Genomic DNA, 19,494 nt, shown 5'->3' with positions numbered 1-19,494 from the left:
GGCCTAAAGGCGTGATCACCATCGCAGGAAATCGGAAGTTGGCCGAAGAGTGCCTCCAGAAGGGCTCTCAGATCGTTGATGAGCAGATGGCGATGGCCGAGCTAAATGAATACAAAAAGGCGGCATACCCGAGTGAACTTCTGAAGTCCAAGAAGCTGACTGTGGAATCCGCTTTCCAGTCGGTAGGAGAAACGAAGCCGGTGCACATCCATCCTGAGGACCCGAGTGCTGCCCCGACCAACATCTCCACCACCCTGGACAGCAAATAGGAAGTCGCGCTCGTCCTGTTCCTCCATGAGAACTAGGACATCTTTGCATGGAAACCTTCTGACATGCCGAGTGTTCCCAGGGAACTGGCCGAGCATAGACTCCGTGTCAATTTGGCTACGAAGCCTGTCAAAGAGTATCTTCGGCGATCTTCGACCGAGAAGCACAAGTCGATTTGCGAGGAGATAGCATGGCTCTTAGCCGCCGAATTCATCCGAGAGGTGTACCACTCCGAGTGGCTCGCCAATGTCGTTTTGGTGCCGAAGAAAGATAAGTCTCTTCGAATATGTGTAGATTTTAGGCACATCAATCGGGCATGTCCGAAAGATCATTTTCCTCTTCCTCGCATAGATCAGATAGTAGATTCTACTACTAGATGTGAGAGGCTATCATTTCTGCATGCGTACTCCAGGTATAAACCATATTTGATTGTACGGCCCTGATGAAATAAAACAGCGCTCATCACCCCATTCGGGTGTTTTTGTTATATCATGATGTAACGCCCTGGACACACTCGCCGGTGGCCGTTACTCCTGGCGGGATCTAGACTGGCCCCACAGATCAATACTAGTCTTTTTCTGTGCACTTTGTCCTCACTCATGCGCACTGGGGAGCAACTTCCCGGTCGGTCACCCATCCTGACACTACTCCAAGCTGAGCACGCTTAACTTTGGAGTTCTGTCTGAATGGGCTCCCGGAAAAGAAGGAATTCCTTATTGATATGAGTAGTCTATCATCCCTAATAAGCCAGACCATCACATACACCCCCACTCAGAGGAACCGACGTCCTCGTCGGGCCACAGGAACGTTCCCTCTTGGCACGTACGTCTGTGCTTCCAGTCCAGTACATGTGCCATGCCGTGTGCCACGACGGGTCACAAACGTCATGAACAACATGACCACACACATGTCCGCAACCATCCGTGTAACCGCGAGGGTCGGCTCTGATACCAACTTGTAACGCCCTCGATGCGGCTATATCTCCCACGTGTCGAAGCACGACTTAGAGGCATAACCGCATTGAAAGCAATGTCGCAAGTGAGGTAATCTTCACACAAACCATGTAATACATAAGGGAAAGAGATACACAGTTGGCTTACAATCGCCACTTCACACAATTACATGAATAAAGCATTACATCAACCAGATACAATCAGGGTCCGACTACGGAACCAAAATAAAAGAAGACTACCCCAAATGCTACACAGATCCCCGATCGACCCCAACTAGGCTCCACTACTGATCGACTGAAACGAAACAACACAAAGGACAAGATCTTCATCGAGCTCCTCCTTGAGCTGGGTTGCGTCACCTGCTCGGTAACATCGGCACCTGCAAACTGGTTTTGGAAGTATCTGTGAGTCACGGGGACTCAGCGATCTCGCACCCTCGCGATCAAGACTATTTAAGCTTATAGGAAGGGTAAAAGGTATGAGGTGGAGCTGCAGCAAGCGACTAGCATATATGGTGGCTAAAACATATGCAAATGAGAGCGAGAAGAGAAGGCAAAGCACGATCATGAAACTATGATCAAGAAGTGATCCTAGAACAACCTACGTCAAGCATAACTCCAACACCGTGTTCACTTCCCGGACACCGCCGGAAAGAGAGCATCACGGTTACACACGCGGTTGATGTATTTTAATTAAGGTTAACTTCAGGTTTTCTACAACCGGACATTAACAAATTCCCATCTGCCCATAACCGCGGGCACGGCTTTCGAAAGTTCAAATCCCTGCAGGGGTGTCCCAACTTAGCCCATCACAAGCTCTCACGGTCAACGAAGGATATTCCTTCTAGCGGGAAGACCCGATCAGACTCGGAATCCCGGTTACAAGACATCCTCGACAATGGTAAAACAAGTCCAGCAAGACCACCCGCTGTGCCGACAAATCCCGATAGGAGCTGCACATATCTCGTTCTCGGGGCACACCGGATAAGCTAAGCGTACAGGAGCCGACGTAACCCAAGTTGCCAAGGGATGGCCCTGCACAGTGCTCTGGGTTGGACCAACACTCAGAGGAGCACTGGCCCGGGGGGTTTAATAAAGATGACCCTTGGGCTGGCCTAACCCAAGGGAAAAAGAGGCTACGTGGCGAATGGTAAAACCAAGGTTGGGCCTTGCTGGAGGAGTTTTATTCAAAGTGAACTATCAAGGGGTTCCCATTATAACCCAACCGCGTAAGGAACGCAAAATCCAGGAACATAACACCGATATGATGGAAACTAGGGCGGCAAGAGTGGAACAAAACACCAGGCATAAGGCCGAGCCTTCCACCCTTTACCAAGTATATAGATGCATTAATTAAATAAGAGATATTGTGATATCCCAACAAGTAAACATGTTCCAACAAGGAACAACATCTCCATGTTCCAACAAGGAACAAACTTCAATCTTCACTTGCAACTAACAACGCTATAAGAGGGGCTGAGCAAAGCGGTAACATAGCCAAACAACGGTTTGCTAAGACAAGATGGGTTAGAGGCTTGGTTCAACAATATGGGAGGCATGATAAGCAAGTGGTCGGTATCGCAGCATAGGCATAGCAAAAGAGCGAGCAACTAGCAAGCAAAGATAGAAGTGATTTCGAGGGTATGGTCATCTTGCCTGAAATCCCGCAAGGAAGAAGAACGAGTCCATGAAGAAGACAAACGGACATAGTCGAACGGATCCTCACAAACACGACGTTATCGGAACCAACCCGAAGAAGCAACACCAGAAAGAAGCAAACAATCATGGTAAACAACCACCACATAAGCATGGCATGATGCACAAACCACTATGATGCATGTCCGGTTTAATGAAGCATGGCATGGCAAAATGCACAAACAATCCTACAAATTAAGTGGAGCTCAATATGCAAAGAGTTGCATATTGACGAAACGCCACGACAAGTTATTTAGTTCGATCTCGTTTATGTACCCAACAATATTAAATGTTGTTAAACATGGAAAGAGGGTGAAGCAAAGTAAAACTACCTATCTAGTCAAGGTTAAATGAGACCGGAAACAACGAACAACAAATTCCGGTAAATCCCCATATGCATATTTTTGATTTGGTGCTGTTCTGCCCTAAACACAATTTTAGGTGTTAAACATGCAAAACAAGTACACCATGTTAAACTAGGCATTTTTCTACCCCATTTACATATAAAGATTATTTAAAACCGAGCTACGGTTATTTAGTTGTGAATTAAATCATTTAACATGGCATAGGAGCAAATTTAAACAAACATCATTTTAAAAATGTCAAACATGATCAAAAGTTGGATATTGTGAAACTAGATGAAATTCTAGTCAAGTTACATATATAACTTATTTAGATCCGATGCACGGTTGAGAAGTTATTAAATGCATGAAGTTTAGGGGCTATTCTGTAAAATTGGCACTCTCTGGGAAAATAGCTAAATCCGCTGGACAGAAAAAAAATAGAAACGGGCCGAAACAAGTTGGCCCAACAGGAGGAAAAATAGAGGAGGGGCGCTGCGGTGTGGCCTCACCCATGGGCCTTGGCCCGTCGGTGCTGGGCTGGACAAGGAAGGCAGCTGGGCCTCGGCGCAGGCGCGGTGCGGGCAGGCCGCGGAGGAAGCTGGGCTCTCCTGGCGCTGGCTGTGCCTGTGGTCAACGAACGATTGGGAGGTGGCCCAAGCACGAGCTGGCGCTGGACTTGGCGAAGGCGCGGTCAACGCGAGGCACGGGCGAACGGGCGCCTCGTCCTCTTGTTCCTGAAGCAGGGAACGAAACGGAACTCGATGCGGACGGCGGCGGCGAAGAACTCGCCGGATCCACCTGATCCGGGCGAGGCAGCGGCAGGGGAGGCCGGAAACGAGCAGGACGACAACGGGGCACCCAGATCCGGCGGCCATGGGGGACGCTGAACATGGCAGGAGAGAGAGGTTAGAGGGAGGAGGAGAGGGAGACGGTCAGGGAAGGCGCAGGGCGGCGGGGTACTGGCCTGACCGGCTTGTCCGACGACGGCGCTCACCGGCGACGAGGTAAGGAGGAGGCTCGGCCGGCGCGGGGATGCTTCAGATCGAGCGGGAGGAGCTCGGGAGGCTCTCCCGACCCAGAACGAGCGGGACATCTCAGGAGCGGCGTATAGGCGACGGTGGAGAGATCCGGGCCTGGGCGGGCCCCGGATGGGCTTCACGGGCCACAGCGGCTGGTGGTGGAGGAGGAGGTGCCAAGTGGCGGCGGGGGAGAGGGTGGCTGCGGAAAATGAGGTGGAGGCGGCGGCTAATGATTAGGAGTGCAGAATTTTAGGAGGGGTAGGTAGCTGCCCAAAAATGGAAGGGGAGGTGGTTTATATAGGGCAGGTTCTAGGGTTAGGGGGTTTAGGAGGGTTTTCGGAGCCTCCGATCGCGATCCGACGGCTCCGGACATGAGGAGGGGTAGGTTGGAGCGTGTGGGTTGTGTAGAAGGCCTCGGGCAGAGAGGAGAGAAGAGAGATAGAGGCCCGGCGACTGTTTCTGGAGACCGAAAACGTCCTACATTAGACCGGCTATACTGCCGCTATAGTTATCCGTTGGGGCGTCAAACGAACTCTGAATGCGATGAAACTTGGCAGGCGGCCTACCTACACTATAATAAGACCGCACGCCAACTTTCAACACATTCCGAGAACATTTTCCGGCCACTTATAAAATAATACTTCGGACATGCCGCGGGCGCGTGCAAGTGTGTCTGGGCTCAGAACGGACCACGGAAGGAAGGGGAAACCCGGACGGATGCAAGTTTTAAAAACATGATGATGCAATGCACATGATGACATGATGAAAAGCAACACGCAAGCAAATGACATGGCAACGACAGCGAATAACTGGATGACACCTGGCGCAACGGTCTCGGGGCGTTACAACACTCCACCACTACGAGAGGATCTCGTCCCGAGATCTAGAATGGCACCGGAGGGACAAAGGAAGAGAAAGAGGAGAGGTAAGACTAAGTTGCTTCTTTGACAAACGAGTGAAACCACAAACCTTGCGAAGATTAAACCATATAAATAAAGAATGCAACGAAGAAGAACACAGTTGAAAGCACTCCGGTAGGGAAGAGGAACAAGGAATTACAAATTCGGACAGCACTTCGGTTGAAAAGAGATGAAAGACTTGATAAAATGAAAGAGCTTGAGCAAAGGGGCACAACACTCCGGTTTAAAGGATAAGCATGACAAGGACAAGAACAAGGTTTGAAGAGAGCAGCAACACAATGCCTCCGGAACAAAAGTAAGAATGGAATGGGATGAACGAAGGGAAACAAGATCTCGAGGGAGCACGCTTACAACAAATGTTAGAACGGAGTTGTTGGAAAACCAACAACGAAAGGAATAAACTTGATATGGTCTTATGGAATACATCTCAAAATTATGAGGTGACAACCTGCCACTCACGGGAAGAAGAATTGGATTGGAATGAACAAGGAGACGAGAAAGTATTTCACCGGGAGGATAAAGAAGAACTTGGGTCCTTTATAAGCACCATGGGTAGCAACAATCCTCAGGGAAGGCTTTTGGTGAAATATAACCCAAGATAATTCCAACGAAGAGGTTGATGGATTTAAAATATCTCATACTTGATAACTTGTGAATCATGAAAACATGAACTCAAATTATCAAGAATGACATAATACCACCTCCAATGATACAGAAGAAAGAATTGCACTCCAGATTGCAAGATGAAGAAAGCTTGTGCTCCTTTGAAAAGAATCTCAATGAACACTTCGAGAAGGAATTAAATCCTTGATGAACCGTCATGTAGAACCTCCATGAGAACTTCGGTAAACAAAGGAAAGATCAAAAGAAATGAAAGAGAAGTTGGAAACATAAGGTGAAGACTTGCAATGATTTAGAAGAAGCTTTTTGGTGATATAATTGCGAGAGCTTGGATCTCCGGAAAAAGAAAGATGAGCACTTGAAACCAAGAATTTAATCATCGTGAGCAAACTCCGGAAGAAAAAATTAACATATGGATGAAACAAGAATAAGAATTACATTATGCTTATCCTTCACCAATTAAATTGATGACAAACAATGGATTTGACAAACTACTTATCCTCGTAGAAAGGATTAAGAGTGATATAGCATAAACTTGGGAAGGTCTTCAACGAATCACCGGTCGGGATTGGAAAGAATGAATGAATTGATATGATAACCAAGGAAGAGAGATCTTGAACGACCCACCGTAAGAATTGAAAATGAATGAAGTAAAGGGATGAATCACCGGGTAAGAATTGTGAAATGAACGAAGATACTTGAGATAATCTAGATACATGAGAACGAAGGGATCACGAACTGATTAGAGATCACTTGAACGATGCACCGGTAAGATTGGAGAATGATAACTGAAAGCTGAGAATGAATAAACCTGAACTGATCGAATCCGGAGAAACAAACTGAAAAGAATCTTGAATTGCTCCGGATAGGTGAAAAGAATTTTGACAATCGAAAAACAATTATGAGAGGATGGCCTCTAACTAGAACCACGAATCTTGAAGAGAATGGAGCAAGATTGAGAGAAAATTCTTCTTCGGTCTTCAAAATCTGAGAATTATGACGAGAAACACCACCATGAATTGTTTAGACACTCTGGAAGAATCAAAACAAAGAGGTTGAGCCAATGATGAAAAGAATTCGACAGATCTTGGAGAAAAACATAAGACTGATGATAATTCATTCTTACGTCAAACTTTAGAAAAGAATTTGAGGATAGCTCCGGGAAAATAAGAAGAGTCAGGTAAGATCCTGGGAAAAGACCTGTGGGTTAGGGCCCACTCAAAAGAAACACCATTGAAAAGATTACTTGAAAAGGAGAAAGCACCGGTTGAATTAGATGACTTGAATGAGATAACATCCTCGAAAGAGCTTGAACGAATGTAGAGTGGGAAACACGAATCTTCGAGATATCTTGAGCACTCCGGAACAATTGAATAGCGAGAGATGACTGAATATGAGGTGCACCGGCAAGAGAAGGTATTTGAAACGAGGAAATGATATGATCAACAAGGCTTGAATTGGTTCCACCGGAGAAGAAAAAGAACGAATAATGATAACTTGAAGCTCCGTTAGTATCTTCTTGAGAATCACCGGATAAGAACATTGACGAAAAGAATGGAGAGACTTCACACGAATAAAAAGATACTTGATTAAGAAATCTGAGTCCTTGAAGAAAACAAAGGGAGGGAGGGTGGGGAAAAAAGGCAACTTGAGGACAGATGAAACGAACAACGTTGAGAAGAACTGATAATTGATCTTGCAAAAATTGACAAGATTTGACCCACTTGAAGAGAAGCACACCGGTAGAAAAGGATTGACATGGCAATCTCGATTATCAAGAAGGATTAGTATTTGCATAGGAGTATGAGAACACCGGTTTGGAAAGGTATGGAATCAACATTTGACATTGAAGCAACTCGAATACCACAACTGAAACAAAACAAAGGATTGGCTTGCAGAATAAGCCGGAACAAATATATGATAGATATTTCGCCCGAAGTTTTCATGGTGGGGCCTACACGGGCTCGATCGTACAACACCATAATGTACAAGGCAGTGCACATGACATACGAAGCGTCCCCGAGTCGTCATAGCCAAGGACTCTTTAAGACACAACGAGACCACTGTAAAACCAACCGTGGATAGGCGGACCACTAGACGTCGAACCCCAATTTCATATCATACATCTGTCAGAAAGATATCCTAAGAGCTACTTGAATTCCCACTTATAAACTCCCGAAATTTTCCGGTTATGCAATCAGGTGTTGGGGATACAGGGGAAGCATAATATCTCACCCAAACTAACAAATCCTACATCCAGCTGTATCCATCCTTCAACACATAACCAAGAAACCTTCGAAAATCAACTACCTCAACCTTCGAAAAGCATCCGTTATACGAGTTATGGCAATACTCCCGAACTCCCGCCCCAGTACTGGGTGGCGTCGAGGTTATCTCACCAACAACTGCATAAAAGAGATTTTCGATGTCGGCGAAACTAAACTCAGGTATTCCAGAACTGCAACAATAAAATTGTGACGACAACACCTCGGAGCTCAACTCCCTGGGACACTGCCACAAAACCCCTGACAGGAGGCACCAAGACAATGTTCTCGTCACAAAACCATCGGAACGATTCCAAGATACCCGCGTGATCCTAAATTTTTTTAGTGAAATTTGAGAAGAGAAGAGTCAAAACTCTACGTCAGGATGCCTTACCAGAGCGATGAGGAGACTGGGAAGTAAAAAGAATTCCTAAACTCTTCGATATATAATTCCTAAATGACTCAAAACATTTTTCTAGACTCAACAACGGCTGCTAAAAACGATCAAGCAATGGGGGCTCCTAAGGTCGGGGAAGGCTCTGATTACCAACTTGTAACGCCCCGGACACACTCGCCGGTGGCCGTTACTCCTGGCGGGATGTAGACTGGCCCCACAGATCAATACTAGTCTTTTTCTGTGCACTTTGTCCTCACTCATGCGCACCGGGGAGCAACTTCCCGGTCGGTCACCCATCCTGACACTACTCCAAGCTGAGCATGCTTAACTTTGGAGTTCTGTCTGAATGGGCTCCCGGAAAAGAAGGAATTCCTTATTGATATGAGTAGTCTATCATCCCTAATAAGCCAGACCATCACACATGATGCCATTAGGGTTGAAAAATGCTGGGGCCACGTTCCAGCGTATGATCCAGAAGTGCTTACGGAAGCAAATCAATCGGAATGTGGAAGCGTATATGGATGATATTGTGCTTAAGTCCGACAAAGGTTCCGACCTCCTGACTGACCTCGCTGAGACCTTCATGAATTTGCGAGCTTTCGACATCAAGCTCAACCCAACCAAGTGTACATTCGGCGTACCCGCGGGCAAGCTGCCCGGTTTCCTCATTTCTGAACGAGGGATCGATGCCAATCCCAAGAAGATAGGGGCAACCATCCGAATGAAGCAACCAGAATGTCTACACGACGTGCAATGCCTCACAGGCTGCCTAGCGGCTTTGAGTAGATTCATCTCCAGACTCGGTGAAAAGGCCATGCTGCTTTACCGATTGATGAAGAAGTCTGACAAGTTCGAGTGGACTCCCGAAGCGCAGGCTGCCTTCCAGGAACTTAAAGAACTGCTTTCCATCCAGCCGGTGCTAGCTGCTCCAAGCAGCAAGGAACCTTTGCTCTTATATAAAGCAGCCACGAGCCAAGTCGTTAGCACAGTCCTCACAGTGGAACGGGAAGAACAAGGCAAAACCTTCAAGATCCAACGACCGGTCTCCTACATCTCTGAAGTCCTCACGCCTTCCAAGCAAAGGTATCCGCATTATCAGAAGTTAGTTTACGGAATTTACCTTACTACGAAGAAGGTGGCGCATTATTTCCAATAGCACACGTTCACAGTGATAAGTGATGCCCCTTTATCCGAGATCATGAACAACATAGATGCTACTGGCCGAGTGGCTAAGTGGGCCATTGAGATCCTCCCATTGGATATCAGGTTTGAAGCCAAGAAAGCCATCAAGTCACAAGCCCTGGCAGAAACGACGGGGATTGATCTTATTGTTAAGTTTCTTTCTGTCTACATCATGCCATCTTGCCTATTGCGTTACTCTGTTTTTCATTACATAATACCTTGAGATGCATATGCTGGATAGCGGTTTTGGGGTGGAGTAATAGTAGTAGATGCAGTTGGATTACGGTCTACTTGACATGGGCGTGATGCTTATACGAGATTATGCCATGAATGATCATAGTTATGAATGTTGCTTATCTGTCAATTGCCCAACAGTAATTTGTTTACCATGTCGTTACCTGCTTTCGAAAGAGAAGTCACTAGTGAACCTATGGCCCCCGAGTCCATTCTCTATTAATACTTGTGTTGCTCTATTGGTCTTTTACTATTTTGTCGTTTTGCTATACCACTATCTATCACTATTTGCTTTTAACATTGCAACTAGCAAGGCGAGTTGATTGACAACCCCCTTGCCAAGTTGGGTGCAAGCATTTCTTTGTTTATGTACATGTGTTGTTTATTTTGCTAGCTTGTAGACTCCCACTGGTTTGATTAAACCTTGGTTCTTAACTGAGGGCAATACTTTTTGCTGCTGTGCTACATCACTGTTCATCTTCGGGGAAATCCAACAACTTCTACGAGAGTAGCATGCCACCCCTACCAACCGAGGCTTGGCGCGAGGAGACGACCGACAATGGCGAGGGAGAAGGGTCGAAAGGGAAGGGTGACATGGCTAGGGTTGTCGGGTTGTGGTCACGAGGGGTCCGCCAAGAAATGATCATATATAAAAAGTTTATAGTTTGATATAACATTATTGTAATTTTTGTCTGCTCATAAAGATTGGAGTCGTCAACCATCCCATTCACACATCTCTCATCCTTTCTTCTCCAGACTCTGACACGCAGGTGCATGAAAACCAACAAACAATAGACCCCTCATGACCCCCCCCCCCATTGTGTGTTCCTCTGTCACCTGATCACCGTCTCGTGCCATCTTCCACCACTAACATCATTCGGACCAACTACCAAAACTCATCTAAGCTAGCGTGCAGGGTTCTTGAGTAGACCAAATTCCACCTGTTTCATGTAGTTCCGTGGCGGGGCACATTGCTAGTTAGTTGCAAAAGTGCGAGTTATTATTTGATGCAACTAACCATGTTCATCAAATTAAATATAAAGGTTGCCTTGAAAAAATATTGGTTAACAAATGAATTATTATCCTTGGTCGCTTCTGCCTTAATTATATTACCGAATATCACCCATTACATCTTGTTTCTATGTACCAAATTTTAATCTTAGTGTTCCCTAAAAAAATTGTAGTTTAATAATATATTTGTCTACTTATAAAGATTGGAGTTAGTTATGCCTTCACTCATATCTCAGTATTTTCTTGTCGACTTTCTCCACTAACATCATTCGGACCAACTGCCAAAACTCATCTAAGCTAGTGCGTAAGGTTCTTGATTAAATCAAATTTCACCTTATTTCGCGTGGTTCCGTGGCGGGGCACCATGCTAGTTAGTTGCAAAAGTACGGGTTATTACTTGATGCAACTAACCATGTCCATCAAATTAAATGTAAAGGTCGCCTTGAAAAATTGTTGGTTAACTAATAAATTATCAGAATCAGTTGCTTTTTTCTTGATTATATTACCTAATATCGCCTATTACATATTGTTTCTATGTTTCAATTTTTAATCTCCATGTTTGCCTCAAAACATTTATAGATTGATATGACATTAGTATATTTGTCTGCTCATAAAGATTGGAGTAAGTAGTTATCCGTTCACTCATCTCTTAGTCTTTATTCTCCAAACTCTGACACGTAAATGCATGAAAACCAACAAACAACAAACCCCTCGTGCCCCACCCCCATTTTGCGTTTCTCTGTCTCCGATCACCTGCCGTCTTCCACCACTAACAACATTCAGACCAACTGCCAAAACTCATCTAAGTTAGCGTGCAAGGCTCTCGAGTAAATCAAATTCCACCTTGTTTCATGTGATTCCGTGGCGGGGCATCTTGCTAGTTAGTCGCAAAAGTATGAGTTATTACTTAACGCAACTTACCATGCCCATCAAATTAAATGTAAAGGCCACCTTGAAAAATTGTTGGTTAACTAATAAATTGTTAACCTTAGTTGCTTTTGTCCCGCTTATATAATCTAATATTGCTCATTACATCTTGTTTCTATGTTTCAATTTTTATCTCCATGCTCGCCTCGAAAAATTTATAGATTGATATGACATTAGTATATTTATATCTACTCATAAAGATTGGAGTCAGTAGTTATCCCTCCACTCATCTCTCAGTCTTTCTTCTCCAAACTTTTGACACGTTAATGCATGAAAACCAACAAACAAAAGACACCTTGTGCCCCCCCCCCATTGTGTGTTTCCCCATCACCCGATCACCTTTTCGTGTCGTCTTCCACCACTAACAACATTTTGATCAACTGCCAAAACTCATCTAAGTTAGTGTGCAAGGCTCTCGAGTAAATCAAATTCCACCTTGTTTCATGTGATTCCGTGGCAGGGCACCTTGCTAGTTGGTTGCAAAAGTACGAGTTATTACTTGACGCAACTAATCATGTCCATGAAGTTAAATGTAAAGGTCGGATTGAAAAAAAAGTTGGCTAACCAAGAAATTATTAACCTTAGTTGATATTTTCTTAATTATTTGTATTACCTAATATCACCAATGACATCTTGTTTATATGTTCCAAATTATATTCTACATGTTTCGCTCGCGGGGGCCTCCTCTCGATTATTGAGTACATTTTTCATAAGATATATGATGTCAATACATATGGCACTTGTGCGGGTTGCAAGTACAACATATATAGATGAAAACAAATACAATTATGAAGAGACATATATAGATGAAAAACAAATACAATTATGAAGAGACTATGTAGAAAAATAACATATGGGTTCTAAATAGTACTCCCTCTGTAAAAAAGTGAAGAGACCATATACAATTTTTTAAGAATACATATTTTATGGATAGAAAAATTAACATATGGGTTCTAAATAGTACTCCCTCTGCAAAAATGTCCTACATCTGTTTACAGGCAGAGTACATCTTTTGGTGACCTTTCGTATCTAAACCTTCAACTGGAGCATATCGAACAAATGTACTCCATCCGATTCATATTAAAATGAGTGTGGCTAGGTCTCAGTCGACTGAGATTTAATCAAGACATATCATGCAAGAGAGAAAAAGGAAAAAACAGAAGAAAAAAATCCGCACGGATCTTAATGTAGGATCGACTGAGACTTAGAAAGACTATACTAAAATTTAGTGATGAGATATTATTTTCATGTATAAAATAATAATTATCTCATGATCTTGAGGGCTGAGGACGGTGGAATCAGGACCGTCCGCGTGGACATGTGGATGCTCCCACCATAATCCGTAAACTAATCCCAGTCCCGATCGAAATCCAAATCACGAACACTACCACTTGGACACAAATTAATTTGATTTACAGAGATCTCTCGAGTCCCGGTGAATCCCGGCGGCACTCCTGCCATCCGCCTTCTATAAATAGGCAGCAACTGGAGTCACGACCTCCTCAGTCCCGGCCCCAACCACATCCTCCCCCCAATCTCGCTCCCTCCCTCCCTACCACGCTGGTCCCTGCGAGGCGGCGCGGCGAGCGCGAGCAGTCGGGTCGGCTCCGGTCAAAGCGAGCCGGCGATGGCGTTGTCGGCGCCGGGCGGCGGCAGCGGGAAGATCGAGCGGCTGTCGTCGATCGACGCGCAGCTGCGACTGCTCGTCCCCGCCAAGGTGTCCGAGGACGACAAGCTCATTGAGTACGACGCGCTCCTCCTCGACCGCTTCCTCGACGTCCTGCAGGGCCTCCACGGCGACGATCTCAGGGAGATGGTAACTCTTTTTTCTTCTTGTTTTCTCTCTCTCGCACTGTTCGATCTCGCACCGGATCCGAGCTGTCCCATCACCCATGTGCTACTGCTGCGCTGCTCCCATTGATTCCTCTGAACTTTACATGTGGCGCTTCAGGGTTCGAGTGGAGTTTTCAGCTCAGTGTTTACGGAGTGGGGTTGACTTTGGGTTAAGTCTCGATGTCGGTAGATTTGTGTGTAATCTGGTGTTGTTAAGTGGTAGTTTGGACGATTGCCCAGCTGCTCAGTTTTTCTGCCACAAACAAATTTTTTTTCGCAGCTAATCTATATCCCATTGTGGTCTTGATTTTGGGAGCACTGCTTTAATTAGTCGAACTGGGTTACTGATTGAATCTCAAATCGTGTCAGTCAAGCATGACTTCATCCGTGGAATTTGCCTCGCTCTATCATTGTTGTGTCAACTGATTTTGGCATATAAGTGCTGGATCTTATGTTGGTCATATACGGGATACTAAATAACTGGCTTAGTAGTTGTGTCAACTGAAGTAATATGTTAACTGACTTGGATCTACTGTAATTATGAAAAATAGCTAACAGTGTTCATCTCTTAGTCTACGAATATACTAGTTGGGTTAAACTGTCGATACAACGGATAGACGCCTTCTTAGGCTAACCGGCATGGAAGTGCTGATAATATTTACATGTATGGAAGTCTCGAGACATTGTCCATTGCTTGTAGAAGACCGTTACATCTTGTTTATACCTTACCTAACAAAGCCTGAGATATGGCGTTTCCAGAGAACCAAACTAGGGGGAAAAAGGTTCTTGAAATCGACTTGCCTTGACTTTTGTTGACTTGGTGGCTCACAACCTGTTTGGTACCTTGCTTGTCAATTGATTAAGAAGACGTAGGCATATAAACAATCAGGTTGCTGGTCGGCTTGATTATCTTTTTGGTACCTTGCTTGTCAGTTGATTAAGAAGACATCCTATCTCTTATGTTGATTGATGGACAGCCATAATTGGATTATTATTTTCACTAAACAGGTTCAAGAATGCTATGAGGTGGCTGCTGAATATGAAACTAAGCATGACCTGGAAAAGCTTGATGAACTCGGAGAGATGATAACAAGCTTGGATCCTGGTGACTCTATTGTGATTGCCAAAGCTTTTTCACACATGCTTAACTTGGCCAACTTGGCTGAGGAAGTGCAGATCGCATACAGGAGGAGAGTCAAGCTCAAGAAGGGAGACTTTGCTGATGAAAATTCAGCAATCACAGAATCTGACATCGAGGAAACTCTTAAGAGGCTTGTTTTTGACATGAAGAAGTCCCCTGCTGAGGTTTTTGATGCCCTCAAGAATCAGACTGTTGATCTGGTTTTGACTGCACATCCAACACAATCTGTAAGGAGGTCACTGCTCCAGAAGCATTCGAGGTTAGTTAACCAAACATTGTGATGATAGTAGTCATGATACAATTTCTATATATTAATCCTGATTACAATGACTTTATATCAGGATCCGGAACTGTTTGGTTCAGTTATACTCGAAGGATATCACTCCAGATGACAAGCAGGAACTTGACGAGGCTCTCCAGAGAGAGGTGCTTACTGCTATCCTTATGTTGATTTTCATGCTGTTTCTAAGGCACATTGTTAACATGACAATGCAGTCACAGTAGCCTTACAACATCAGACAGCTGAGATTCTTTCTTACACTTAACCTAAAATCCTCCTTTTTAGATCCAAGCTGCCTTTAGAACTGATGAGATCCGAAGGACTCAGCCCACTCCCCAAGATGAGATGCGTGCTGGTATGAGCTACTTTCATGAGACAATATGGAAGGGTGTTCCAAAGTTTTTGCGCCGTGTTGATACGGCATTGAAGAACATTGGGATCAATGAGCGCGTTCCTTATAATGCTCCTCTTATCCAATTCTCTTCTTGGATGGGTGGAGATCGTGATGGTGAGTGGAATCTCTGTCCCTCGTGATACTGTGCAGCGTACATCTATGATGTATCTACAGTCACTGCAAGCTTTTATTACCTTGGTGGTGTCTGTTAGATGCTACATTTTCTGTATCTGGTCGTATCAAGAACTATGGATAAAGCCAACTATTTTATGTATCTAAACTTCTAGTACCTTTACAAATACAGGAAATCCAAGAGTGACACCAGAAGTTACAAGGGACGTCTGTTTGCTTGCCAGAATGATGGCAGCTAATTTGTATTGTGCACAGATTGAGGATCTCATGTTTGAGGTAGAAATTGATTGATTACTTTTAACTAAGTTCACATATATTTGATCATTAGAAGTTGATAAAACTTCAAACTATTTCAGTTGTCTATGTGGCGATGCAATGATGAGCTACGCTCGCGAGCTGATGAGCTGCACCGCTCTTCTAAGAAGGATGCTAAGCATTACATAGGTACATAACAGTAACAGTTTTTTTAAATGTAAAATAGTAGGTCAGACCCCTGCCAGAGCTTTAAAAAGGCAGTAACAGCTTCTAGGCATGAAATTTCACATAACATATGCCTTTTTTTTGTTCTACTTATTAATTTGTGATGTTCATCTCTGATATATAGAGTTCTGGAAGAAGGTTCCTCCGAATGAGCCATATCGGGTAATACTGGGTGATGTTAGGGATAATCTTTACAACACGCGTGAGCGATCACGTGAGTTGTTATCCAGTGGACATTCCGACATACCTGAGGAAGCTACTCTGACAAATCTTGAGCAGGTTGAGTAATGTCTACGAAATATAATTGGAACTATACATTTTTTCTTCAATGGTACTATGTTTGGTAGAGAAATGGTCTTTAATATATGTCGTACTTCTCTTGCAGCTGTTGGAGCCCTTGGAGCTCTGTTACAGGTCACTGTGTGCTTGTGGTGACCGTGTTATTGCTGATGGAACCCTTCTTGATTTCTTGCGCCAAGTCTCTACCTTTGGACTTTCCCTCGTGAAGCTTGACATCAGGCAAGAGTCTGACAGGCACACTGATGCTCTGGATGCAATCACCTCATACCTGGGAATAGGATCTTATCGTGAGTGGTCTGAGGAACACCGTCAAGAATGGCTGTTGTCTGAACTCAATGGGAAGCGCCCATTATTTGGCGCAGACCTTCCCATGACAGAGGAAGTTGCTGATGTTATGGGCGCGTTCCAGGTTATTGCTGAGCTGCCCGGTGACAATTTTGGAGCATATGTCATCTCAATGGCAACATCTCCTTCAGATGTTCTTGCTGTGGAGCTCCTCCAACGTGAGTGCCATATCAAGACACCACTTAGAGTTGTCCCCCTGTTTGAGAAGTTGGCCGATCTCGAGGCTGCCCCAGCAGCACTGGCCAGACTCTTCTCAATAGATTGGTACAGAGAGAGGATCAATGGCAAGCAGGAGGTCATGATTGGGTATTCAGACTCAGGCAAGGATGCAGGCCGTCTCTCAGCAGCTTGGCAGATGTACAAGGCTCAGGAGGACCTCGTCAAGGTCGCTAAGCAATTTGGAGTGAAATTGACGATGTTCCATGGACGAGGTGGGACTGTTGGAAGGGGTGGTGGCCCCACTCATCTTGCTATCTTGTCTCAGCCACCGGACACGATCAATGGATCACTCCGGGTCACTGTTCAGGGTGAAGTTATCGAGCAGAGCTTTGGGGAAGAACACTTGTGCTTCAGGACGCTCCAGCGTTTCACAGCTGCTACTCTTGAGCATGGGATGCGTCCACCCATTTCACCAAAGCCAGAGTGGCGAGCTCTTCTCGATGAGATGGCTGTGGTGGCAACTGAAGAATATCGGTCAATTGTCTTCCAAGAACCACGCTTCGTCGAGTATTTCCGCCTTGTAAGTCCTTGCTCTCATTGACCATCAGGCTAGGAAACATATTAACTGCTTGAATAGACTTTTCAATATGTTGCAAACCTGAACCTGCCAGTGAGATGGAATTCATGCAATGATTTACGGTGGAAACCTATATCATGAAAATAATTTCAAAAAATAATGAATTGTGATGGCACTTAGGGTACCTTCTTTTGCAACTGTAATTTCTATGACAGTACAAACCCTCGCCAATGTTATATTGGCAGCTCAGGTTATTGCAGTAAGGTTTAAACAAAACAAAAACAAACCTTGGTGCCATTCAGGTTGAACCTTCAGTCAAATAATTTCTTTCTGATATTTGTGTTTGATAGGCAACACCGGAGACAGAGTATGGCAGGATGAATATAGGGAGCAGGCCATCCAAGAGAAAGCCAAGTGGTGGCATTGAATCACTCCGTGCAATCCCATGGATCTTCGCATGGACGCAGACACGGTTCCACCTCCCGGTCTGGCTGGGCTTTGGTGGTGCCTTCAAGCATATCCTCAAGAAGGACATCAGGAACTTCCACATGCTCCAGGAGATGTACAACGAGTGGCCATTCTTCAGGGTCACCATCGATCTTGTTGAGATGGTGTTCGCCAAGGGTAATCCTGGCATTGCTGCCTTGTATGACAGGCTCCTAGTTTCAGAGGGGCTACAGCCACTGGGTGAGAAGCTGAGGGCCAACTATGAGGAGACCCAGAAGCTGCTTCTTCAGGTTTTTGTTACTAAAACGCAGAACTCCTGTACTTCGTTCAACAACACTGCCAGCATTGATCTTCTAGGCCAGTTGTTAAAATATTGACAATAAAACTGGATTTTCTTGATTTCAGGTTGCTGGGCACAAGGATCTTCTTGAAGGTGATCCCTACCTGAAGCAGCGGCTCCGCCTCCGTGACGCGTACATCACCACCATGAACGTCTGCCAGGCATACACATTGAAGAGGATCCGTGACCCAGACTACCATGTTGCGCTGCGCCCCCATCTGTCCAAGGAGGTGATGGACACGAGCAAGCCGGCTGCTGAGCTCGTGACGCTGAACCCGGCGAGTGAGTACGCGCCGGGGCTGGAGGATACCCTCATCTTGACCATGAAGGGCATTGCTGCCGGTCTCCAGAACACCGGTTAGGGTAAGGGGAGATTGCCGGATTATCTTCTTTTTGTACCTTGATGAGATATTTTCCTTTTATCGAGTGCTGTGGGCCTTGTATCTCAGCGGATGTTGCTGCATCTGCCCCTATATCCAGTGAGGAATAATGGCATTTCGCAAGTAGTATAATATTTATAAATAAAGGCAAACAATGATAATTTCTAATCTGTTTGTCAGTCGTACTTGGAACACTTAAGGACATGTACCATGGTGTTATCTTAGGAGTGCCATATTGGATAAATGATGTGGTGGAGAAGAGAGAATTCATAAGTAAATGCTTGTCTTCTTTTAATTAAGAGAAGTCTTCTCTTATTTAAAAGAAGACAAGAGATGATTTCTTTAGCACAATGTGTCTCATCATGTTTTTAGAAATGGCTAGTTATTAAAAATAAGGCTAAGAGATGACCCGTAAATAATATTTTTTATCATCTTCAAATTACATGTAAGACTTAAGATAAGACTATTGTACATGCCCTAACAATATATTGGATTGGGTGTTTATACAGTTTTTCAGTGTCTGAATATTAGAATGTCACTCAGTTATTTTTTGCTTGTGGTGACTTCTAACTTAAATTAATACTAGCAAATATGTTTGTGCGTTGCAACGGGAGACAAAAAAATTATGCGCTAACCAAATAAGTATGACTCAATACTCTGATATATGAGCCTAGTCTATTTTAACACGATGGCGCATCATGTTGACACTTATTTTTCTTCTCACCCTCGTTCATGATGGCTGCGATGTCCAAGGCTTGGCTCGTGTTGATCCTAAAAAAAATATAAAAAAATCGGGCTCGTGTTCTTCGGTGGCGTGCGTGGTATGCACATTAGGCAACCCCAACCAGTCGAG

The 19,494-nt window shown here is 44.6% G+C and overlaps 1 protein-coding gene across 1 annotated transcript; it reads left to right on the top strand.

Annotated features, from left to right (window-relative positions):
- Window positions 1-13,319: 13,319 nt before the first annotated feature.
- Window positions 13,320-18,809, top strand: LOC147971454 (phosphoenolpyruvate carboxylase 2). The gene is made up of 10 exons (XM_087526104.1): window positions 13,320-13,649; window positions 14,675-15,066; window positions 15,149-15,233; window positions 15,373-15,595; window positions 15,786-15,889; window positions 15,970-16,057; window positions 16,218-16,372; window positions 16,479-17,477; window positions 17,825-18,211; window positions 18,327-18,809. Exons 1-10 carry the CDS (start codon window positions 13,461-13,463, stop codon window positions 18,621-18,623), a joined length of 2,919 nt encoding a protein of 972 aa, XP_087382230.1. The 5' UTR covers window positions 13,320-13,460; the 3' UTR covers window positions 18,624-18,809.
- Window positions 18,810-19,494: the final 685 nt, after the last annotated feature.

This window comes from Triticum urartu, chromosome 5A (genome assembly GCF_056163025.1).
Source record: "Triticum urartu cultivar PI428250 chromosome 5A, HENAU_Tu73, whole genome shotgun sequence".
NCBI lineage: Eukaryota > Viridiplantae > Streptophyta > Magnoliopsida > Poales > Poaceae > Triticum > Triticum urartu.
The sequence above is the reverse complement of the archived record's forward strand: the minus strand, read 5'-3'. Positions and strand labels throughout refer to the sequence as shown.

Bases quoted from the DNA above. Each gene is read 5' to 3' on its own strand.
- LOC147971454 (XM_087526104.1), top strand. From the start codon at position 13,461: ATGGCGTTGTCGGCGCCGGGCGGCGGCAGCGGGAAGATCGAGCGGCTG. The intron at 15,234-15,372 runs GTGCTTACTGCT...CCTCCTTTTTAG, and splicing joins ACGAGGCTCTCCAGAGAGAG to ATCCAAGCTGCCTTTAGAAC. The intron at 16,373-16,478 runs GTTGAGTAATGT...CTTCTCTTGCAG, and splicing joins CTCTGACAAATCTTGAGCAG to CTGTTGGAGCCCTTGGAGCT.